This window comes from Dama dama, chromosome 15 (assembly GCF_033118175.1).
Source record: "Dama dama isolate Ldn47 chromosome 15, ASM3311817v1, whole genome shotgun sequence".
Classification (NCBI taxonomy): domain Eukaryota; kingdom Metazoa; phylum Chordata; class Mammalia; order Artiodactyla; family Cervidae; genus Dama; species Dama dama.
This window is the reverse complement of record NC_083695.1, coordinates 67,330,815-67,356,540: the sequence shown is the minus strand read 5'-3', so window position 1 is coordinate 67,356,540 and position 25,726 is coordinate 67,330,815. Positions and strand designations below refer to the sequence as shown.

Genomic DNA, 25,726 nt, shown 5'->3' with positions numbered 1-25,726 from the left:
CTTCAGGTGTCTTAGTCACAACCCTTAGTTGCAGGGAATAAACCAGTGTAGCCATCTTACTGAGAGATATAAACTAAATGCAAAACAAACAAGAAACAGTATTTTGTTTCCACCATTGTCTTAAACCATCACACCTCTTTTCTTGCCCTTGACATCTTGGGCAGCTCCTATAGCTTTTCAGTCTCTTTCAGGTTTAAAAGGCCCAAGCTAATTTAATCTAATTTAAAACTCTCTCACATTCACTTTTTAAAAACAGCTTTATTAAGATACAAATTATATATAATTCAGTGTTTAAATGTACAATTCAGTGGTTTTTAGCATATTCAGAGTTGTGCGACCATCATTACAATCAATTTTAGAACATTTTCACCACCCACAAAAGAAATTTACACTTGGTTTAAAGCCCCTCTCCTTTTTTGGCTCAGGGACCAGCTATTGCTGGAGAGAGAAATGTCACTCCTTTTATCAGTTTCCTTTGTTATTCAATTTCTCCCCTACAAAGTCCAGAATTGGGGCAGGGAAGGTGAGGACTGGGGGAAAGAGGCAAAGGTAGTTTTACTGAGGTGGTAAGATGACCAAACTTTTCCAGTTTGCCAGAGACTGAGGAAGTTTTTTAGGATACAGGACTTTTATGGGCAAACTCAGAAAAGTTCCAAGCAAACTGGGATTGTTAGTCACCGTATTGATCTGGTGCTGTTTGCATTAATAATTCACTCATTTGATCAATAGCTAATCATCATACTTTGTCAAAGCCACTTTCCAGGTGTTCCAACTCTTCGCTCTTCTTTGGGCGACTGCCAAACTGTAATTTCCTAACACAGCATATGCACACTGGCTGACCTCTTCCCCTTTCAAATCCTGTCTTCCGTTGCTGGTAATGTTAATTTTGATTGGGTTAAAATGGTCACAACCAGAAAGCTTCACCATTATAATGTCAAGTTTCTACTTTCATGACTAGCAAATGATCCACAGGGTGATATTTCAACATTATTTAGATATTCGGCTCCCAATCAACCTTTTACCTAATGGTTTCAGCATTAACAGTCTTTGGCTGATTTATTTCACTAGGGGTTGCAAAATGATTTTATTCTCTGATTCAGAAAGATGAGTCATGTTGCTAGGAATATTCATGTACAAATATCCGTGTGGACATGTTTTCAATTCCCTTGTAGATATATATATAAACCTAAGAATGGAATTGCTGGGCCATAGCAACTCTATGTTTAACACTTGAGAAATCCCCAGGCTATTTTACAAAGCAGCTCCACCATTTTATAATCCTGCCACTAGCATTGAAGTTTGTACTTGCTTCACACCCTTGCCAACACTTGATATGGTCAGTCTTTTGGGGGATACAGTCATTCCAGTAGGTGTGAAGTTGGCAGTTCAGTGGGGTTTTGATTTGTACTTCCCTAATGATAAATGATTTTTGAGCATTTTTCATGTGCTTGTTGGTCAATTGTCCACCTTATTTGGAGAAATGTCTGCTCAAATCCTCATCCATTTTAAAACTGGTTTGTCTTTTGTTTAATATACATTCTGGATACAAGCCCCTAATCAAACACACGATTTGCAAATATTTTCTCCATTCAATAGGTTGTCTTTTCACTGTTTTGATGTTACCCTTTGAAGCATTATTTTTTCTTTTGTGACTTGTGCTTTTCCTGTTGTACCAATGCTTTGCCTAGCCCAAGTTCACAAAGATTTACTGTTGTTTTCTTCTAATAATTTTGTTTTAGCTCCTTTATTCATGTCTATGAGGTATCTGCATTAACTTTTGTACATGATATAAGGTCTAACTTCACTCTTTTACAAGTATATATCCAGTTATCCAGCATCTTTGGTAAAAAGACTTCTTCCCCAGGGAATTATCTTGCCACCCTTGTCAAGAACAAATTGCCCATAGTAAAAGGGTTTATTTCTGGACTCTCAATTCTATTGCATTGAGCTATATATTTATCTTTATGCCAGTCACACATTGTATCAATTATTGTAGCTTTGCATTAAGTTTTGAAATCTGGAAGTATAAATCCTCCAAACTTGTTCCTTTTTAAGATTGTTTGGCTATTTTGGGTTCCTTGCATTTCCAGATGAATTTTAAGATCAGCTTGTTAATTTCTGCCCAAAAGGCAGCTGGGATGTCAATAGTGTTTGTCTTCAATCTGTAGACCCATGAAGAATATTGCTAACAATATTAAATCTTCCAATCTATGAACATGGCATGTCTTTCCATCTATTTCCTTATTCTCAGGTCTTTATACATTCCTTTAAAAAATGCTTTGTAGCTTTCAACATACAATTTTGCACTTCTTTGATTAAATTTATTCCTAAGCATTTTATCATTTTGATGCTATCATAAATGGATTTCATTTTAGAATTGTTATTGTTAGTGTAACAATACAATTGACTTTGTATATTGCTCAACTTTAAAAAAATTTTTGTGTGGATTCTCTAGAATTTTCTGTATACAAGATCATGTCACCTGTAAATGTTGTTGTTCAGTTGCTAAGTCATGCCTGGACACTGCAATCCCATGGACTGCAGCACAGCAGGCTTCCTTGTCCTTCACTGTCTCCCAGAGTTTGCTCAAATTCATGTCCATTGAGTCAGTGATGTTATCAAACCATCTCATCCTCAGTTTCTCCCTTCTCCTCTTGCCCTCATCTTTCCCAGCATTAGGGACTTTTCCAATGAGTCAGCTCTTTGCATCAGGTGGCCAAAGTACTGGAGTTTCAGCTTCAGCATCAGTCCTTCCAATGAATATTCAGGACTGATTTACTTTAGGATTGACTAGTTTGATCTCCTTGCTGTCCAAGGGACTCTTTCAAAAGTCTTCTTCAGCACCACAATTTGAAAGCATCAGTTCTTTGGTGCTCAGCTTTCTTGATGGTCCAACTCTCACATTCATACACAACTACTGGAAAAACCACAGTTTGACTATATGGACCTTTGTTGGCAAAATGATATCTCTCCTTTCTAATATGCTGTCTAGGTTTGTCACGGCTTTTCTTCCAAGGAGCAAGAGTTTTAATTTCATGGCTGGAGCCACCATCTGCAGTGATTCTGGAGCCCAATAAAATAAAATCTGTCCCAGTTTCCACTTTTGCCTTATCTATTAGCCATGAAGTGATGGGACTGGATGCCATGATCTTAGTTTTTTGAATGTTGAGTTTTAAGCCCATTTTTTCACTCTCCTCTTTCACTCTCATCAAGAGGCTCTCATCAAGTTCCTCTTTGCTTTATGCCTTAGAGTGGTATCATTCGCATGTCTGAGGTGGTTGATATTTCTCTCGACAATCTTGATCCCAGGTCGTGAGTCATTCAGCCCGGCATGTCCCATGATATACTCTGCATACAAGTTAAATAAGCAGTGTGACAAAATATAGCCTTGAAGTACTCCTTTCCCAATTTTGAACCAGTCTGTTGTTCCATGTCCAGTTCTAACTGTTACTTCTTGACCTGAATTCCAAAAACAACAACTGCTTCAATGACTATACTAAAACCTTTGGCTGTGCAGATCACAACAAGCTGTGGAAAATTCTTAAGAGAGATAGGAATACCAGACCACCTTATCTGTCTCCTAAGAAACCTGTATGCAACTATATAGAAGATGTTTTTTCTTTCTTTTTAATCTGGATGCTTATTTCTTTTTCTTGCCTAACTGCCCTGGCTATCGGCCTGCAGTACAATGTCGAGTAGAAGTGGTGAGAGTGGACATCCTGTCTTGTTCCTGATCTTAGGAAGAAAGTATTAAGTTTGATGTTAACTATATGTTCTGCTTTTTTTTTTGTTTTGTTTTTTTTAGTTGCTCTTTATCAGGTTGAGGAAGTTCCTTTCTATTCCAAGTTTTGCTGAATGTTTTATTATGAAAGGGTGTTAACTTCAGTCACTCAGTCGCGTCCAACTCTTTGTGACCCCATGAATCACAGCACACCAGGCCTCCCTGTTCATCACCAACTCCCAGAGTTTACTCAAACTCATGTCCATTGAGTCGGTGATGCCATCCAGCCATCTCATCCTCTGTCGTCCCCTTCTCCTCCTGCCCCCAATCCCTCCCAGCATCAGGGTCTTTTACAATGAATCAACTCTTCGCATGATGTGGCCAAAGTACTGGAGTTTCAGCTTCAGCATCAGTCCTTCCAATGAACACCCAGGACTGATCTCCTTTAGGATGGACTAGTTAGATCTCCTTGTAGTCCAAGGGACTCTCAAGAGTCTTCTCCAACACCACAGTTCGAAAGCATCAATTCTTTAGCGCTCAGCTTTCTTCACAGTCCAACTCTCACATCCATACATGACCACTGGAAAAACCATAGCCTTGACTAGACGGACCTTTGTTGCAAAGCAAAGTAATGTCTCTGCTTTTTAATATGCTATATACGTTGGTCATAACTTTCCTTCCAAGGAGTAAGCGTCTTTTAATTTCATGGCTGCAATCACCATCTGTAGTGATTTTGGAGCCCAAAAAAATAAAGTCTGACACTGTTTCCAACAGAAGCAGAAGATATTAAGAAGAGGTGGCAAGAATACACAGAAGAACTGTACAGAAAAGATCTTCACAACCCAGATAATCATGACGGTGTGATCATTCACCTAGAGCCAGACATCCTGGAATATGAAGTCAAGTGGGCCTTAGAAAGCATCACTACAAACAAAGCTAGTGGAGGTGATGGAATTCCAGATGAGCTATTTCAAATCCTGAAAGATGATGCTGTGAAAGTGCTGCACTCAATATGCCAGCAGGAAATTTGGAAAACTGAGCAGTGGCCACAGGACTGGAAAAGGTCAGTTTTCACTCTAATCCCAAAGAATGATCAAACTACCACACAATCTCACACGCTAGTAAAGTAATGCTTAAAATTCTCCAAGCCAGGCTTCAGCAATACGTGAACCGTGAACTTCCAGATGAAAGGGTGTCAGATATTGTCAAATACTTTTTCCACATTGAGATGACCATGTGATTTCTGTGCTTTATTCTATCAATATGGCATATTACACCAATTGATTCTTGAGTGTTATATTAGCCTTGCATCCTGGTATAAATCCTATCAGATCACAGTGTACATAATCTCTTTTATGTTGCTGGCCTCAGTTTACAGAAAAGAGTACAAAGTGGGTCTTGATGGGGCAAATTGAAAATAAGCAGCATAGTAACCAAAGTCAGGAAGCCAGTGCTTTTCTTCCACTAGAAAGTAAATCAATATAGATATGCAATTTGATGGTTTAAATGAGAAATGCATAAAAATATGAAGGCATGGTTCCCTAGTCACAAATTATTTGTAATAAAGATGAGAGGACATATACATATAAAGTAATGAGTAAGTATTTTAACATAGGACTAGGTGAAGAAAATAAAATCAACGTAAGAGGTTACCTTGGGCTTCCCTGGTGGTTTAGACAGTAAAGAATCTGCCTGCAATGCAGACCTGGGTTCAATTCCTGAGTTGGGAAGACTCCCTGGAGAGAGGAATGGCAACCTACTCCAGTATTCTTGCCTATAGAATTCCATGGACAGAGGAGCCTGGCGGGTTACAGTCCATGAGGTCGCAAAGAGTGGGACACGACTGAGCAACTAATACTTTCATTTTCACAAGTGGTTACCTTGCGCTTCATTTATATTCATGTAGTGGAGGGCACAAAATATTGGTTTCAGTACTCAATGCCTAGCTTCCTGGGAAAAACTTTTAAACTATCAAAGATTGATACTAGAAAGCTAACCTAGAAGAAAAAAACATTTAATGGGCACATACTATGTACTTGGTGTTTTAATGTATTCTTAAATTAGAAACTAATATTATTCCTGATTTACAAATAAAGGAATTAAAAAAAAAAAACAAATAAAGAATTACAGTTCAAAAAATTAAGTTAACTTAAATTGGAAGCCAGGATATGATTTCAAGTGTGTCTGATTTGTCCAGGAGTACAGCTTTCTGGGCTACATCCACATTCTAGAAGCATCCTAAAGCAGAAGACTTGGAGGTTAATAGTCTAGCATTTAAGTCTCATAAATAACCTTAATTTGTTATTAAATTTTGAGCAATTCATAGCACCTCTCATAAGCCTAGTTACTCTGTTTAAATAAAATAGAGATGATAACATACCCTGCTCTTATCTCTGAAGGATCATAGAGTGAAATCCAAGCATGGCAGAGGATTAGGCCAAAATACTAAACATGACTATGTGTGTATGTGATAACTTACATATCTGTATCTATACTCCAAAGCCAGTATTAAACTGTTAACAGAAATCACTACTAGTGGAAAACACTGAGGTTACTATTAGTTTCTAAATAGTTTGTCTGTCATTTCTCATAAATTCCTTGGCAAATATTCTATGTTGAAATGGTATCTGAAAAAGTAAGGAAAGAAGTTAAGATTTAAAAGTAAGGGAAATGACACATTAATAAAAAGGCAAGGTTTTCAGTATATGGTCATTAGTACCCAAATCTGTGCATGCTGTTTATAGAGGCTCCATTAACTAGCTTCATGACCAAGGCCAAGTTCTCTACATTATGATTCAGTTAATCTCCTAATACAGAAACATCAGTTCTATTACCAGAGGGGTGTTGTGTAGAATGAGATTATAATATGAAAGTCACAGAAAAAAGCTAGTGATGAATTTCACCATTTGAGACCTGCTCATAGGAAAAACATCTTTCATCACTAGAATCCATATCTACGGCCTCTGCTGAAAGAAACTGTTATTCTGATAACCTCTCTAACCTCCCCAATTCTCACTACAGGTCTTTCTAAATTGTCATATGAACCTTATGGTTAAGCCATTTCTCTTTCTGGTGACAGAGACAGAAGTAACCTGATGAACAACAAGATCACTTCTGGCCTTTATAAGTCTAGGAACTTTTACATCCTACTTCCCAAGGCTGAAAATTTTTATGCTATACCATTTACTTTATATCCTTTGCATCTTGCCCAGGGTAACACATCCAAAAAGTACATAATAAAAAGAGAAAATAAAATTTAAAAAACAAAAAAAAATCTTTCCTCTAATACTTGGCTACAGATTGCATTCAGGGTATGAATAAGAGACGCTACCATAATAGACTGGTAATTTTTATTTTACAATGACAAGGCAAAATAACTGCTATTGAGTTGACCATGAAGTCACATTTGAGTTCATACCTTGCAGCTGAACCTTCCCAGTTCATCAATTAATTCCACTGAAAACAGACTTAAACCTCTGTCTGTAGATGAAGTGTAGGCCAGATTTAAACATGATGATGGAGACGGGTGACAAGATTAAGCAAAGAAAATGACTGTACTCTGTTTCAAGTTCTTTTTCTTTTTGGAAACATTCTCCATGGTAATATAAGACTCAAAATAAAGACAGATTGTCCTGGCCAGAGAAGGTTAAAGCTGTCATAGAGAACTGTAGGCTATTCTTCTATCTTTGTCCGGTGATATCCATGTCTCTCAGAGAGGTCTGGCTAAACGAGAATGTTCTTTGCAATAGCATTCAAAGTCCTTACTTGGGTCACATCTGTAACCTTTAGAGAATATTCTGAGTTAGAAAGAGAGGCTCCCATAGCAACAGAGGAATTTCTGCAATGGAAATAATAAAGAAACAGATAATTAAATAAGTTGTTAAATGAACCCTCCTACTGGCACTTCATTTTAGGGTAGATTTCATGGCTCAAGAACAAGGACCCTGAACTAACATATTTCATAATTTTTATTAATTACTTGAAACACCTAGTGTCTAAATAGACCAGATAGTATATTTGATTTTATATCTGCAATTGTAAATCTGAAGCTCTTGCTTCTTTTATACCTCATTTTCCCCAACTTATAAACAGAAATAACAATTAACTATTAAATTATAAGAGTCCTCTCAAGTATGATAGAAAATACATAATAGTTTAAATTCCTTAAAGAGTGATAAACTTTCAAAATGACTAAAAATAGGGAATTCCTTGGTGGTCCAGTGGTTAGGACTCTGCTTTCACCGCCAAGAGTGTGGGTTGAATCCTTGGTCAGGGAACTAAGATTCCACAAGCTGTGAGGCATGGTCAAAAACAATAAAATTAAAAAAAAAAAAAAAAAGAGAGAGAGTAAAGGTGAAGAAATATTTTAAGTATCAACAGTAGGAAAGATAAAAAGGACTACAGCTCTTCCATCCTTATTACCATAGTTATTAACTTTGCCAAAGGAAATCATAGATGAATGGGCACACATATATATCTACTTCATCTGAAGCTTAGCTGCTGAATTAGAGTTTACTATTAACTGGTCTAAGTTCAGCAAAGCCTTAAAGATTTGGAGGTTAGCCTATGTTCAGAAGAGCCTGCTTATTTAAGGCAGGATAAGAGCCACTCTGCAATTATAAAACTTAAAAAATGACTAATACTTACATGCTAATCACAACATTCTATTCATTAATCATGCCATCAACTAAGCTTTTCCTATTTGGATAAGTAAAAAGTAATCCCATTCCTTTTTGTAGGAGCCAAAGGAGTCATTTTTACCGAAACTTCATTCCTGAATCTCTAGCCGACCGAGCAGAACAGTGGAATTCTGTAGCACCTGAACCCTCAAGGATCCTTTGCAGATTTCTATCTGTTATGCCACCCCCTGTTGGAAAGAATAAGTAATATAGTAAGTAGAATAGATTTTCACATAAAATTTAGTGACTAATATGACTGCTAGCTCTACCTGGAATCTTTGTACTGAAATTCCTCATTGATATTCTCTCCTTAATCAGTTAAAATGAATTTAGAAACAAATGATGAAAGACAAGACTGCAGACTCTGGAGAACAAAGAACCTTTATGACAGAATTGTACATGCCCATTGGTTTGTATAACAATGCTCTATGTTACTGATTGTAAATCTAAAAAGATTACTCTGGGGCAAGGAAAATCATTGAGTACTCAAGCCCTGCTTCCCCTTAATTAAAGCAAAATCAAATTAAAAGGAAAGGAGGAAGGAGTCACAAAAGCAAAGACTCAGAAACATATCTCAAAGAGAAAACCTCAAAACAAAATCAAAAACAAAAACAGAACATCTCCAAAGTTCTTTCTCTGACCCATAACACATGGATTTCACTGGAAATGGGAATAATGCAAGGTGCTACACAGTTTATTACAATGCCAATTTTTTAATTTCATTTTACACAAGAATTTGATTCTAATTTATTAAACTTGCATAATCAAGGATTTTGACTCATTTGTTTTGAGAAACAATCTTTTAAATGTCTGTATATAAAGATTTATATTCTGAACTGATATCAGATTAGATGACTGTTAAAATATGTATTTTTTTACCTCAAGCTATTAAAGTTGCTTGAGATCAACTTGATTATGACCAACCTAGACAGCATATTAAAAAGCAGAGACATTACTTTGCCAACAAAGGTCTGTCTAGTCAAGGCTATGGTTTTTCCAGTAGTCATGTATGGATGTGAGAGTTTGACAATAAAAAAGCTGAGCGCCAAAGAATTGATGCTTTTGAACTGTGGTGTTGGAGAAGACTCTTGAGAGTCCCTTGGACTGCAAGGAGATCCAACCAGTCCGTCCTAAAGGAAATCAGTCCTGAATATTCATTGGAAAGACTGATGCTGAAGCTGAAACTCCAGTACTTTGGCCACCTGATGCGAAGAACTGACTCACTAGAAAAGACCCTGATGCTGGGAAAGATTGAAGGCAGGAGAAGGGGACGACAGAGAATGAGATGGTTGGATGGCATCACCGAATCGAAGGACATGAATTTGCGTTAAGCTCCGGGAGTTGGTGATGGACAGGGAAGCCTGGTGTGCTGCAGTCCATGGGGCTGCAAAGAGTTGGACACGACTGAGTGACTGAACTGAACTGACTGGTTAAAGTTGCTGAAATAACTTGACTTACACATTCTTTCAGACTTATTAACTTTTTTTTTTTTTTAGTCATACAGTACAACAACAAATACCACTGAGCCCTAAGAAAGAACACAGACTGAGAGGTCAGATTTAGATTAGAATCCTGGCTTTACCACTGTGGCCCTTCACAGCTATGTGGCCTTGGATAAATTATGCAAGTCTACTGAGCCTCAATTTTTTTCATAAAAAAGGGATAGTACTGCCTACTTCACAAACTTGTTGTAAGGATTAAAAGACAAATATTTGTTACTTTCTTCTAACAAATAGCAGAATATCCAGTCACTGAAATACATATTACTCAGTTAGCAGAACATAAGTAATACATTTCCCAAACATAGATTAACAGTTGGGACTTGAAAGAACAACTAGTTCAATACCTTCTCTTTATAAAGATAAGGGACTGGAGCCTAAATTATAAGCTTCATTATGAAAATCCCCTAGAGGGAAACTGCTATGTTTTATCTTTATATTTCCCAGTGATGGACACATATTAGACATTCAGGCTGATGTACCCAGGAATTTTTACTTGCTGGTATTTATTTACATGAAATTATTGTAATTTGTTTATAGATCAACTCGGTAAGCTCCTCAAGTAGAAGGATTACTTCATATACATTTCTGTGTTTTTACATCTACCACAGAACCTGGCATATAATCAGCATTTTCTTGGTAAGGTTTGTTATATAATCACAAATACTTTTGGATATAACATCATCTCACTTAAGACTATAAGCCTCTTGAGGAAGTAGTTTCTTGTGTAACTCTGTATCCCAAGTAGTGCCTTGCACATAGCACATAACTTAATAATTACATATAATGCAAAAGCAATCTTAAGTTAACAACTGTCTAAGTGTGGGTATTAGTGGTCAAGACTAAATACATTTAGTCTTAATGGAAATGCATCAGACACAATTAAGTCTCTTTAAGATTCCCTGATTAATCTTTTACGGGTCTCAATTTAACAGATAATGTATGCTTTCTGTCTGCTTATGTTTCAGGAACTTGCTATAAGTCAAAGCTTTCCTAAAATTCTGACACTATACATCTATTTGGCCTCTTTTTAAAAGTTTTTATCTAACTATCACCATTTTGACTCCTGGTCAGTCTTGACATTACTGGTATTAAGACAACCAGACATTATATGCCTTTTGATGTGATGAAACGTGAAGTATACAGAATTACTGTGAACTATTTCTACCAAGAATATTTAACCACAATCTAACCAAGCCTTATGATCTAACTACCAGTTTATAGGAAATACAGAGACTAGGAAATACATGCTAAACAATACTGAAAGGAAACAATCCAATAAAACCAGAAATTAGGACATCTTATAGCATAAGTGGTTCAAACTTTTTAAATGTCTTTTTTTTTTAAGCAGAAAAAGAAAACTTCTATATTAAAACATATTAAGAAAGATAACAACAAAGTGCAATCCTTGTTCCTTGATTGAATCCTGGTTTGAACATATCAGCTATAAAAAACATTCTCAGTACCATCAGTATTGGCTGAGTATTAAATGGTATTTTAGGGAATTAGTGTTTATTTTGATAGATGTGATAATGATATTGTGGTTAGATGCCCACAATGCCCACGATGTAGTTAAAATCCTACCCCCCCACCCCCGCCACATTTTAAGAGAAGTATAAAGTGTCACAATGCCTTTAGTTTAATTTAAGATGCCTCAGGATGAAAAAAGATGAGACCAATGTGACAAGATGTTAAATACAGAAATTGAGTACGTGAGTATTTATATGCTATTTTCTACTTTTTTTTAATCTGTTTGAGAAATTTAGTAAGAAAAAATTAAGACTGTCTTTATATTCATCTCATTCTGGATCTAGGTCTGCTTATCTAATTCTTTAAAAACGACTGACTTCTAATGAGCCATCATGTACTTAATTGACCTTACAGTTATTAGGAGTATGTGATCTAACTGTTCTGACTACAAGAATTTGCTCATTAGAGATTTTTAAAAAATTGTATATTACATTATTCAGGGATATTACCTAAACGTTTACTTATACTTTGTCACCAACTAGGACATGTGGCCCTAATCCAGTGTAGCAGCATCAAACTTGGTAAGTAAGCATCACCAGAAATGAACATCTACATTCACAAGATTGTATACTATGGGAAAGCAAACGTGGAGAAATCCCAATCCTTATCTGCTCTTCTCTGAGCTAAACCTCACACAAAGTTCTAAATTGCAGTCAGGATCTCCCAATCTTAAACATTTTAATAAAATTAACCACCATGTGCTAATACTTCTCCCCAAATTGTCCTGCCTCTTTTGCTCTTCCTTCCCATTTTCAGGGTTATACTAGTAAATGGATAGATACATACCTGGCATTACCACAATCCTGCCTTTGGCCTGAAAAAATAAAAAAATTAAACAAGTAAATTTTAATATCTTTCTCTTACATGGGATAGTAAGGCAGTGAAACAGAGAATAACTATACTAAATTATTACTAATATCTAATTTCAATAGATCTTTCTAATTCTTTGGAATCATGCATAAGTAAAATGCTCAGCATATTAATTCCTTCTATCCAAAAATGTTATTTGATTGTATTGCTTTAAAGACTTGTACTGTTATGAACATAAGAATAGGAGAACTATATATATATATATATATACTAAATATAATATGAATAAATATAAATACTAAATAATCACATTACCTTAAGAAAAGCTATTACTGAAAAATAACACTAATTCTGAATTCTTGGTATGCAATGGAATGAAAGTAGTTGAATTTAAATAAGATTTCAGTATAAAAGAAAGAGTATAGGGGAGGGGAGAAAAAAAAAAAAAGAGAGTATAGCATAACTGTAAATTACTGGTAGAAAAAAATTAGTTCAAATCCTATATCCTCAAATCCTAAATATAGGAAATTTATATCCTATAAATTACCTAGCATATTATACCAATTAAAAAACACCAGAGGTCCATTTTATTGGATAAAATGAACTATAGGAATTAATTTAATTTCTGATAATTCCAGAAGATAGGTATTGAAATCTCCTTACTTTCATTCTAATTTTATATTTCCTAAATAAATTTAGGCGATACATACTCAGTATCACTCAAAATCAAAAGGAAATCACCCTTTTTACAAATGTATACTCACTGGAAACACTAGTAGCAGGTAGGTAATAATGACAGAATAAAAATAACATGCTATAGCAAGCTCACTAATTTGCAGAATAAAACCCCGATCACATTTATCTATCATGATAGGGTTTATTAAATGTCACTTGATTTACCTTTTCATACTGTTCATGGGGTTCTCAAAGCAAGAATACTGAAGTGGTTTGCAAAGAGTTCTGCCAGGAGAACGCACTGGTCACAGAAAACATCCTCTTCCAACAACACAGGAGAAGACTCTACACATGGACATCACCAGATGGTCAACACCGAAATCAGATTGATTATATACTCTGCAGTCAAAGATGGAGAAGCTCTATACAGTCAGCAAAAACAAGACTGGGAGTTGACTGTGGCTCGGATCATGATCCTTATTGCCAAATTCAGACTGAAATTGAAGAAAGTGGAGAAAACCACTAGACCATTTGGGTATGACTTAAATCAAATCCCTTATGACTATACAGTGGAAGTGAGAAATAGATTTAAGGGACTAGACCTGATAGACAGAGTGCCTGATGAACTATGGACGGAGGTTCGTGACACTGTACAGGAGACAGGAATCAAGACCATCCTCAAGAAAAAGAAATGCAAAAAAACAAAATGGCTGTCTGAGGAGGCCTTACAAATAGCTGTGAAAAGAAGGGAAGTGAAAAGCAAAGGAGAAAAGGAAAGATACACCCATTTGAATGCAGAGTTCCAAAGAATAGCAAGGAGAGATAAGAAAGCCTTCCTCAGCAATCAATGCAAAGAAACAGAGGGAAACAATAGAATGGGAAAGACGAGATCTCTTCAAGAAAATTAGAGCTACCAAGGGAACATTTCATGCAAAGATGGGTTCGATAAAGGACAGAAATGGTAGGGACCTAACAGAAGCAGAAGATATTAAGAAGAGGTGGCAAGAAAATACAGAAGAACTGTACAAAAAAGATCTTCACGACCCAGATAATCACAATGGTGTGATCACTCACCTAGAGTCAGACATCCTGGAATGTGAAGTCAAGTGGGCCTTAGAAAGCATCACTAGAAACAAAGCTAGTGGAGGTGACAGAATTCCAGTTGAGCTATTTCAAATCCTGAAAGATGACGCTGTGAAAGTGCTGCACTCAATATGCCAGCAAATTTGGAAAACTCAGCAGTGGCCACAGGACTGGAAAAGGTCAGTTTTCTTTCCAAACCCAAAGAAAGGCAATGCCAAAGAATGCTCAAACTACCGCACAATTGCACTCATCTCACACGCTAGTAAAGTAATGCTTAAAATTCTCCGAGCCAGTCTTCAGCAATACATGAACTGTGAACTTCCAGATGTTCAAGCTGGTTTTAGAAAAGGCAGAGGAAGCAGAGGTCAAATTGCCAACATCCGCTGGATCATCGAAAAAGCAAGAGAATTCCAGAAAAACATCTATTTCTGCTTTATTGACTATGCCAGAGCCTCTGAGTGTGTGGATCACAATAAACTATGGAAAATTCTGAAAGAGATGGGAATACCAGACCACCTGACCTGCCCCTTGAGAAACCTGTATGCAGGTCAGGAAGCAACAGTTAGAACTGGACATGGAACAACAGACTGGTTCCAAATAGGAAAAGGAGTACGTCAAGGCTGTATATTGTCACCCTGCTTATTTAACTTATATGCAGAGTACATCATGAGAAACGCTGGGCTGGAAGAAGCACAAGCTGGAATCAAGATTGCCAGGAGAAACATCAATAACCTCAGATATGCAGATGACACCACCCTTATGGCATTAAGTGAAGAAGAAGTAAAGAGCCTCTTGATGAAAGCTAAAGAGGAGAGTGAAAAAGTTGGCTTAAAACTCAACATTCAGAAAACTAAGATCATGGCATCCGGTCCCATCACTTCATGGCAAAGAGATGGGGAAACAGTGCAACCAGCGGCTGACTTTATTCTGGGCTCCAAAATCACTGCAGATGGTGATTGCAGCCATGAAATTAAAAGATGCTTACTCCTTGGAAGGAAAGTTATGACCAACCTAGATAGCATATTAAAAAGCAGAGACATTACTTTGCCAACAAAGGTCCATCTAGTCAAGGCTATGGTTTTTCCAGTGGTCATGTATGGATATGAGAGTTGGACTATAAAGAAGGCTGAGTGCCAAAGAATTGATGCTTTTGAACTGTGGTGTTGGAGAAGACTCTTGAGAGTTCCTTGGACTGCAAGGAGATCCAACCAGTCCATCCTGAAGGAGATCAGTCCTGGGTGTTCTTTGGAAGGACTGATGTTGAAGCTGAAACTCCAACACGTTGGCCACCTGATGCAAAGAGCTGACTCATTGGAAAAGACCCTGATGCTGGGAAAGATTGAGGGCAGGAGAAGGGGATGACAGAGGATGAGATGGCTGGATGGCATCACCAACTCAATGGACATGGGTTTGGGTGGACTCCGGGAGTTGGTGATGGACAGGGAGGCCTGGCGTGCTGCAGTTCATTGGGTCGCAAAGAGTCGGACACGACTGAGCAACTGAACTGAACTGAACAGAACTTGATTCACTCCTCCATCCATCCAACAAATATATTTAAGTGTCTACGATGTACCAGGCACTGTTGTAGGTATGGGGACCACTGTGATTCAAGGGGTCCGAAACATGCCTCTGTGGTATAAAAATGATTTTGAGCTGAAGGCTCAAATTCCTTACCTGCCTAAAAGCAGAGCCGCCCAAAAGAACTGAAAAAAAACAAAACAAAAACAAAAACAAGAAACCACCACTGTCATAAATCCCCCCGCCGGGAGCAACTCATCAGCACCGCAGCCAAACAGACACTATCAAAAAACCATCCTGTGTCCCATATGTTCTTCTAAGGATCCAATTATCTTTCCAAAAAGTCATTTGTTCTTCCATAAATGCACTTTCTCCTTTCACTTCTGAGTCCCTAAGTGCCTTATCCCCTCCTCTTCATCTATTAAGATGGTTTATAAGCCTCAAATTCTAAGCACCTCTTTGAGTTACATTTCTTTGTGAATGCCCAAATATACATACACATGTGATCACAATCTTTTTTTCTTGCTTATCTATCTTTTGTTAGTTTATTTGTTGAATCTCAAAAACCAAACCTAAGAATGTTCACTTTTTTAAAAAAAGAGGGTAAAGAAAACGTTTTTCCTCCCTGAGATGATGAGCAGGAGTAAGTTCCAACTCTCATGGGGTGTTCATGTTCAACAAAAACAGACAACAGGTAGGTATATTTATAAAACCTAAATACTTAAACATACAATGAAAAAAAAATAAGCAAAGAAATAGAGAATAAAAGGGAGAGGAGGCTATTTCATAAAATTTAATAATTGTTGGAGAAATAAGTGAAACAAGGCTGTTTAGTATCCTCAAATGTACTAAAGCAAATAGCCACAAAACTAAATATTTACTACCTAGAAAGCTGAAATGAGTTTAGGAGTAAAAAAAGTCATATTTACTGTAACTGTTTCTTCCAACTGAAAGCTTTCCAAAACATGGACAAATGTTTGAAGAGATGAATCCTATCACTTTTTGGGGGGCCCTTCATAAAACATTATTTAGAACTATATGCTTATCTTGGGCTATCAAAGTGACTTGCCAATATAGAGCACATACTATGTGTCAGATGTATGCTGAAGTAATCCACAACTATTCTAGGAGGTAGGCACTTTTACTATGCTAACTGGCACTCATTATGCAACTTTGTAGGTAAAGAAACAAGTTTAGGATGGTTAGGTAAACTCCCCAAGGTCACTGTTAATAAACAGCAAATTTAGGATGGTTAGGTAAACTGCCAAGTCTATTGTTTTTTGCCCAACAAACAGCAAAACTAGGATTTAAACATAAACCTTTCTAATCCCAAATTCTGTGCTTTAACCAGTATATTACACAGCTACAAAATGGCTTCAAGAAGTAAAGTTGGGCTTCCCTGATGGCTCAGTAGTGAAGAATCTGCCTGATGCAGGAGACATAGGTTAGATCCCTGGTCCAGGAAGATCCAATATGCTGCAGAGCAACTAAGCCTGTGAGTCACAACTACTGAGTCTGTGCTCTAGAGCCCGGGAACCTCAACAACTGAAGCCCACACACTGCAACTACTGAAGCCTGTGCACCCTAAAGTCCATGTTCTGCAACAAAAGAAGCCATTGCAATGAGAAGCCCACACCCGACAACTACAGAGTAGCCTCTACTTGCCCCAACTAGACAAAATACTCTCAGCACCAAAGACCAAGCAGAGTGAAAACTGAAAAATAAAAAAGTAAAATTAGTATGCTCTTACTTATATGTGCAATCTAGAAAAGTAAAATACAAGAAGCAGAGAACAGAATGGTGGTTACCAGGGGTGGTGAGGTGATGGAAATGGGAAGATGTTGGTAAAAGGGTACAAAGTTGCTACACAGGATGAATTAAGTCTAGAGATCAAATGAATAATGACTATAGTTGTACCGAATACTAAAAATTTGCTAAGAGAGTAGATGTCAGGTACTTTCACCAGACACGAATGCACACACACATACCACACAAGTGTGCTATATGGGCAGTTGAATATGAGCTTGACTGGAACCATTTCATTCTGTATGCCTGCATGCTCAGTAGTGTCCAACTCTTTGTGACTCCATGGACTGTAGTCCGCTAGGGTCTTCCTTCCATGGAATTGCTCAGGCAAGAATACTGGAGGGGGTTGCCATTTCCTCCTCCAGGGAATCTTCCCAACTCAGGGATCGAACTATCATCTCTTGCATTGGTTGGTGGATTCTTTACCACTGAGTCACCAGGGAAGCCCCTTCATTTTGTGTATGTAAATCAAAATATCATGTTGTACATAGCTGTGTTAAATATTCTTATAAACTAAATTTACTTTTTAAAGTAAAAATTATATGTATTTAAGGTGTACAATGTGGTGTTTTGATTTACATATACAGAATATGTATTATTCTGTACATACACAGAATGAAAATCAAAATATCACATTGTACATCTTAAATACATATAATTTTTACTTAAAAAAGTAAATTTAGTGTATAAGAATATTTAACTTAGCTCTTCCTGCCAACCGACTAAACTACAAATCCGTCTCTCTCTCTTTCTCACATACAACATTTTGACATGCAACATATGACTATGACAATTATTCTCTATTCCATTCTGAGTAACCATTAAAAAATGGACACCTGATTCATCAGTTCTTCTTTTTCAAAACCCTTCAGGCTTCCCCAGTGAACCAAGGATAAAATGCAAACTCCTGAATAGTTTAAAAGGCTCTGGACAGTACTCTTCTCTTCACATTCAACTTTATAGTCATTCTTTGATATCTTAATAAGTTATGCTCACTTTTGTTTCCAGGCCTTTGCATATACTATTCTGTCTACAAGGAGCATCCCCCTGACTTCCCCTCTCCCCATTCCAGTTTAGACTGATGGCTACAAATCACCCTTTAAATGAGTAAGACATTGCAGTGTGGGGCTTCCCTCGTGGCTTAGTGGTACAGAATCCACCTGTCAAGGCAGGAGACATGGGTTCGATCCCTGATCTCAAAAGATCCCACATGCTGCAGAGCAACTAAGTCCACGTGCCACAAATATAGAGCCTATGCTCTCTGGAGCCCAGGGGCTGCAACTAGTGAAGCCCAAGCATTCTGGAGCCTCTGTTTCATAACAAGAAAAGCCACTGCAGTGAGAAGCCCGAGCACAGGAACAAGAGAATAGCTCCCTTTCTTCTCAACTAGAGCAAAGTCTTTGAAGCAACAAAGATCCAGCATGTTCAATAAAAAAAGACACTACAGTGTGGATGTCTTTTCTTCTGGGAAGCTAAGTCCTGTGAATCCCAACCCCTCAAATCTGGGGTTAATTCCTCTTCGATGTGCTCCTACAGTACTTTTTTTAAAAATGTAGCACTCTATTAGAAATGCCTGTTGTGCACTAATTTGCAAGACTAGTGACTACACACACACACACACACACACACACACACACACACACACACATGCACCCTGGTCACCAGCATAGTACAAATGCCCTGTTGTTCAGTCTATAAGTTGTGTCTGACTGTTTTCGACCCCTTGGACTGCAGCAGGCCAGGCTCCTCTGTCTACCACTAACTCCCCGAGTTTGTTCAGATTCAGGTCCATTGAGTTGGTGAAGCTATCTATCTTATCCTCTATGGTCCCCTTCTCCTTTTGCTGTCAATCTTTCTCAGCATCACGGTCCTTTCCAATGAGTTGGCTGCAAATGCCTTGCACATAGCGTGTGTGCTAAGTTGCTTCAGTCATGTCCAATTCTTTGTGACCCTATGGACTGTAGTCTGCCAGGCCCCTCTGTCCAAAGGATTCTCCAGGCAAAAATACTGGAGTGGGTTGCCATGCCCTCCTCCAGGGGATCTTCCCAACCCAGGGACCAAACCCTCATCTCTTCTGTCTCCAGCATTGGCAGGCAGGTTCTTTACCACTAGTACCACCTGGGAAGACCCCTTGCACCTTAATATATACTTAATAAATTTTATAAAGCCAGTAAGCTGCCTAGAAAAGTTTATCTGATTCTCATGTGAAATTTCTAAAAATTATTTCCATGACTATAGAAAAGTAAACATTAGCAGATGTCTACACAAAAACACTAAATATTATTACTAATAATAGCAGTAATAATAATAGTCCTTTGGACTACAAGGAAGTCAACCAGTCAGTACTAAAGGAAATCAACCCTGAATATTCACTGAAAGCTCGGAAGAACTGATGCTGAAGTTCCAATATTTTGGCCACCTGATCCGAAGAGCCAACTCATTGGAAAAGACCCTGATGCTGGGAAAAGACAAAAGGAGAAGGGGGCAGAAGACGAGATAGTTAGAATTACCGATTCAATGGACATGAATTTGAGCAAATTCCAGGAGATAGTGAAGGACAGGGGAGCCTGGTGTACTGCTGTCCCTGGGGTCACAAAGAGTTGGATGTGACTTCACAACTGAACACCACCACAAATAATAATTACAAACACTAACATGTGTCATAAATCAAGCACTCTGCTAAGGCTCTTACCAAGAGCATTTCTTATCTTTCACATTACTTCTTGAAAGTAAAAGTGAAAGTGTTAGTCGCTGAGTCATGTCTGACTCTTTGTGATCGCGTGGACTATAGCCCACCAGGCTTATCTGTCCATGGAATTATCTAGGCAAGAATACTGGAGCCTGTTGCCATTTCCTTCTCCAAGGAATCATCCCCACCCAGGGATCGAACCTGGGTCTCTCACATTGCAGACAGACTCTTTACCAGATGAGTCACCATGGAAACCAATGCTCTTACCAATAGCATTTCTTATCTTTCATATTAAGTCTTAACTCTACCAATTCTACCTTATCTCTATAAATCCTCAGAGCAACCCTATAAAGAAGATATTAAAATTATCTCAATTTCACACATGAGGCAACAGTGGTTTAAATGCTAGTAACCTACTCAACATTACACAGCAAATGTCAAACCTCTCTCAAATCCAGAACATTCTCATCTCAAGTCCATGTTCACTCATTTAGATGTCTCTGGACTGGTGTGAGAAAACAGACATACTATTAATACAATTACAAAGCCATCTTCTGACTGTTCTACAAATGATGAGAACTCACAAGAGGAAATCACATAAGAGGTAAACATATTTCTTCCTATCTTGATAGTTGAGGAAAGATGAGAGAAGAATAGTTTTAGAATTTTTCTTTTTGGCTGCACTCTGTGGCATAGAGGATCTTAGCTCCCTGACCAGGGATGGAACCCATGCCCCCTGCAGTATTAGTGTGGAGTCTTAACCAATGGACTACCAAGTAAGTCCTAGTTTTAGTTTTAGAATTCACCACTAAATGATAATTTTCTCAAATATCATGCAGGAACCCCTGAGTATACACAGATCAACAGTAACAAGCATACACTATGCAATGCTGATGGCAGCATAAAGGTAAATTTTGCTGTGGTTATCCAAAGTAGATCAGCTATTTAATCACTGTTTATAATTTGATGTTAAGAGCCTTGGTTACTAAAAATACTGTGTGAAAGAAATAAAAGTTATATGTTACTGCCTGCTTACTACAGAGTAACCCACAAAGTTAGTTAATAGGTAGTTTCACAACCTCTCCGAACAATAGAATATCAGAAGTAACCACAACAGACTCTTAGGAAGAAAGGAAAGAAATCATATGTACCTGATCTATGAGTCGCTTTATTAGGGGTAGTCCTTCTAGGGCTGAACTGTCACATCCACTGGTTAATACTCGTTCAAATCCCAAAGTTAAGAGGGTCTCTAGAGCTGCCACTGGATCATGAACCATGTCAAAGGCTGAAATAAATAAAACTGACTTGAATTTTGAACAGATCTCTCTAATACAGTGCTTTCCAAGATGTAGTATACCCACAGTGGTATGCTAGACCTAGCTTGTCCTGGCTTACAAGAGTCAATTGCTAAATACTCATGAATTTTGCAAGCATGATTATTAACCCATTGCCAGCTTGAAATCAATCAAGGTGGAAGTATTTAAACCACAGAAATCAACAAACACTACAAATCAAGGTTCCTTTTTCTTCAGAACCAGTTTACCAGTACACCATAGTCAGCATGCCACTAATGGTATCAGGATCATTTTATTATTTTTAAAATATTTATTTAATTTACTTATTTGGCTGTGCTGGGTCTTAGCTGCAGTATACTGGATCTAGTTCCCTGACCAGGGATGGAACCCAGGCCCCCTGCAAGTTCTCTGGACTTTTAGTTTCTGGACCACCAGTGAAGTCCCTGCAGGATCATTTTAGATGGTACACATATGAACAGATGCATTTACTTAAATGCAGATTAGAAGCGAAAAGCTTCCATTTTTTTCATTAATTTCTCTTTAAAATAAATTTACTTAAGATTTTAAAAATAAATTTGCACAAGTAGCCCTTGGATATGGTCAAATCATAAATGTGACAGACAAGTGACTCACATTTGGGAAAGTCTGCTCTAAGGGTTCAAACAAACTGCACAAGCAGAATGAAAACTTCACACTCATCAGTTCTAGAAAAGGCCTTGATTCATATTCTCTTTATTGACTAATATTTTATTCTAATCCATTTTACCCCATGTTTTCAAGATTCATAGTATAAAGATTGTTGTTTACGACAGACTCTATCAAGTTTCAATTCCATCCTACTTTCTAAGAGACTTCTCTCCTCCTCATTAAGGAAACTGGCACTAGGAACCCCAAACAAAATGACTTCTGCTTTGACTCTCTGTGCTGCTACACGATACCAAATGCTGATCTATGGTGGATTAGGTGGTAAACTCCTTCCTTTCACCCTTCAGTTTATGTAGGCACCTCAATCTACCACAGAGGATTTTCATTTTTTGGTGGCAGTACCTTCTCACAGTGATTATACTATCATATTATAGTAAGCCCCTACATACGAATGAGTTCCATTCCAAGAGTGTAAGTCCAATTTGTTTCTATATCCAACAAAGTTAGTCTCAGCACCCAACTAACGTAATCAGCTATATTGAACTGTACTGTAACAGGTTTATAATACCTATCACTGCTGCCTTTACACTTACTTCCAGACATCCTGGGCTTGAAATAAAGATACTGCACTACTGTATTCTACACAGTACTGTACAGTAATGTACACAAAGGCACAATCACCTATAGAGGATACACGCAGGTGACAATGTACGCTAGACACGTGAATTAACTTCCATGATTAGGCATGCAAAATGCATGTTCCCATCTTTGAAAGTTCACAACTTGAAGGTTCATATGTAGGAGACTTACTGTATTAATACACACAAGTGAAGTTTAAACAAACAAGTGAAAAAAATGTGGACTCCAGGATAATACAACAATTAAAAAATATGGAAGTATTTTCATTAAATTTATTGAAGGAGGAAAAGAACAGAACTCTAAAGTTATTTTCTTAGTTTAAGAAAAGAAAAATATATTCTATATGGTGGGTTTATTTTGAATTATTTAGCACATCAAATTTTAAACTATATATTTTTCAGATAAATATTTATTTATTTAAATGACTTCATATTTTAAAACTTTTTGTTTTTGGCTAGCTTCAAAGTTCTGACTTTTAAGCGATCTAACATTTTTTAGTTATTGCTAGTTTATAAGAAACATTGCTAAATAGTAAGTCAAGAAAACAGTTCTCTGATGTTGTCATTCATTTCACAAATTAACAAGGATAACAAATGTTTCATATCTCATTTCTATAAATGGATGCAAATGGTGGTGTCCATTCTCATCCTAATCTTTGGACAATTACTCAAAAGGACAGAAAGACATTCAATAATTTCTCAAGCATATTATCAAATCAAAAAAAAACTGAAGATTTTTCTTTTCATGTGCAATAGCAGTGCCTTAAAGGCAAAATTCACACTTGTTCCTCCATTTTACCAATGCTAGGCAAAAATGTATAGGAACTGTAACTGCCTGATTTAGAGACAGGAAGTATTTTTATATAAAATGATTAGACACTTTTTAGAAATCATTCTCAAGTAGACAAGCTATCAATAATGTAAAATAGTTTTGTGCACTACAGTGAACATCTGTTCATTGACTATCTAGCACCTATTTCTTCTCTCCTCTTCCTAATATTATCCAATTCATCACTGGAAATCCAGCCCCTTTCTGCCCATAAGTTTGGGAAAGTTGACCTCACTCCGACCTCCAGAATGGTCTTATTGGGTTTAAGTTAAGCAGTACATTTTATTTCATTGGCCACAGTGATTTATTCTTTTTGAGACTGCACATGACCGGAGGCAATGCAACAAAAATAAATCTCAAGAGTCTTGCTTGGAATTCTGCGACAAGTACACACACACTTGCAGGCAATACTTACTCTTTCCCTCTATTATATCCCACCACCAGCACCTTCTGCCTTTAACAACTTTTCATAACTAAGGCTTCATATTTTCTAGAAATTATGCATTTCTAGATTTACAACTGTTAGCCCCATGACAGGTATTAAAAAAAAACCAATTGGTAACACTATAGAATTGTGTTTCATGAAAAGGTTGTGGCATTTGGTGAAATGAGAAAACTGACACCGTTCAACAGAACTTTTAAAATGGAAATGACTCACCTCGGTGGAAAGTGACTGGCAGAGGACGGCAAAGAGCTATAAAAAGAAAATCACATAACAACATAAATGAAGAGATAATCACTGATTACTATTTACAGAACTCTCCTGTTAGACGGGACTTTTTTACACTTTCTTTTCCTAAGTGAAGACAGTGAGCTAAAATAATAATAATAAAATGGTAGTCTTCCAAATTTAATAGTCCTGTGTTTCCATTAATCTCTCTAAGTTTCATATTTAAAAAAACTGTCATCCACGCCTTAGAGGCACCAAATGAAAATTATACAATCTGGCAACTATAAGGAGAGCACTACATCTATCACTTGGAAAAGGCAATGGCAACCCACTCCAGTACTCTTATCTGGAAAATCCCATGGACGGAGGAGCCTGGTAGGCTGCAGTCCATGGGGTCGCTAAGAGTCGGACACAACTGAGTGACTGCACTTTCGCTTTTCACTTTCATGCACTGGAGAAGGTGATGGCAACCCACTCCAGTGTTCTTGCCTGGAGAATCCCAGGGATGGGGGAGCCTGGTGGGCTGCCGTCTATGGGGTCGCACAGAGTCGGACATGACTGAAGTGACTTAGCAGCAGCAACAGCACATCTATCACTTATTCTTCTGAAAATCTTTAAGAAATACTCTGGCCTAGTAATATAAATACTTTGCCTCTGTGTTCTCTATGTCTCCCCATCCTTACCAACTGTAATAGGTTTTAGTCTTTGCTGCTATGATTAAAGAGATCAAGGTAAATTCCCCTTAAACCCTATAGGAACAGTAGCATATCCAATCTATTGCAGCTGAGTCAGGGGGGTTCTGTAGCACATACTGTCTACCTAAAACATCTAAATAACTAGTGTTTAAAACAGGTGAGTATAAGTGCCTGTAGGTGTGAATGAAAAGCCAGTTTTGTGATTGCGTTTTTCTGTATAGGGACTATACAATGCAATCATCATTAGGGGCTTTTTGGTCTCTGATACAAATTCTTACCCACAAGGGACATGCACAGTTCTTTGTCAATGTGTCCATCTTCAGTCAATGCCCCAAATACCAAACCATCAGCACCATAAAGCTTGGCAAGACGAATGTCAGCCTTCATCACCTCAACTTCACGATCTGAATATAAAAAATCACCTCCACGTGGCCGAATCATCACAAAAACTGGGATCTGGACATACTGCTTCACTACTTGAAGGACACCTATAAAAATAGGGAAGAGACCAATTAAAATTCAAATGTAAGCTAAAAGCTTAAGGAAGTCAATAAAATATTACTGTATTGGTCTTTTACATTTGCTTTGGTGTTATCACTTCTACAAGGAACAGAAGAGTTGATGGAGTAAACAATAGAAAGACGATCTAAAGGAAAAAGGAGACACTGAGAAGAAAAATGTACCTATAGTAGAAATTTACATAATAAAGAAGTCAAGGGTAAGAACAGCAATTTAGAAAACAGAAGTTACTGTATTTTAAAAGCACTGTTCAGTTATGCTTTTAAAAAATTTTTTGTTGTGCTTAACAAAAATTCTTTTACTGGAATGTGACATTTAAAAGTGTAACAACTACCAGGCTCTATGTTCTGCCAATGTATTCCGTAAGATCTGGTTTCTCCGTCCTAATGATTACATCTCTATTTAAAACCTGCTATACAGATAGT

The 25,726-nt window shown here is 37.4% G+C and overlaps 1 protein-coding gene across 5 annotated transcripts in view; it reads right to left on the bottom strand.

Moving 5' to 3' along the window:
• Positions 1 to 245: 245 nt before the first annotated feature.
• The window catches only part of CUTC (cutC copper transporter), a 38,732-nt gene continuing 13,251 nt past the window's right edge, over positions 246 to 25,726 (bottom strand). Inside the window, exons 4-9 of one of the 5 annotated variants that reach the window (XM_061162370.1) lie at positions 25,061 to 25,270; positions 24,076 to 24,111; positions 21,162 to 21,295; positions 12,216 to 12,243; positions 8,483 to 8,588; positions 7,055 to 7,504 (exon numbers count right to left, since the gene is read on the bottom strand). In XM_061162370.1, the coding sequence (XP_061018353.1) occupies positions 7,492 to 7,504; positions 8,483 to 8,588; positions 12,216 to 12,243; positions 21,162 to 21,295; positions 24,076 to 24,111; positions 25,061 to 25,270 (527 nt within the window). In that variant the 3' untranslated portion in view covers positions 7,055 to 7,491. Of the gene's footprint in view, positions 3,349 to 7,054; positions 7,560 to 8,482; positions 8,589 to 12,215; positions 12,244 to 13,139; positions 13,260 to 21,161; positions 21,296 to 24,075; positions 24,112 to 25,060; positions 25,271 to 25,726 lie in introns of those variants that run through there. The other 4 variants (XM_061162367.1, XM_061162371.1, XR_009696132.1 and 1 more) reach the window with 4 other exon arrangements.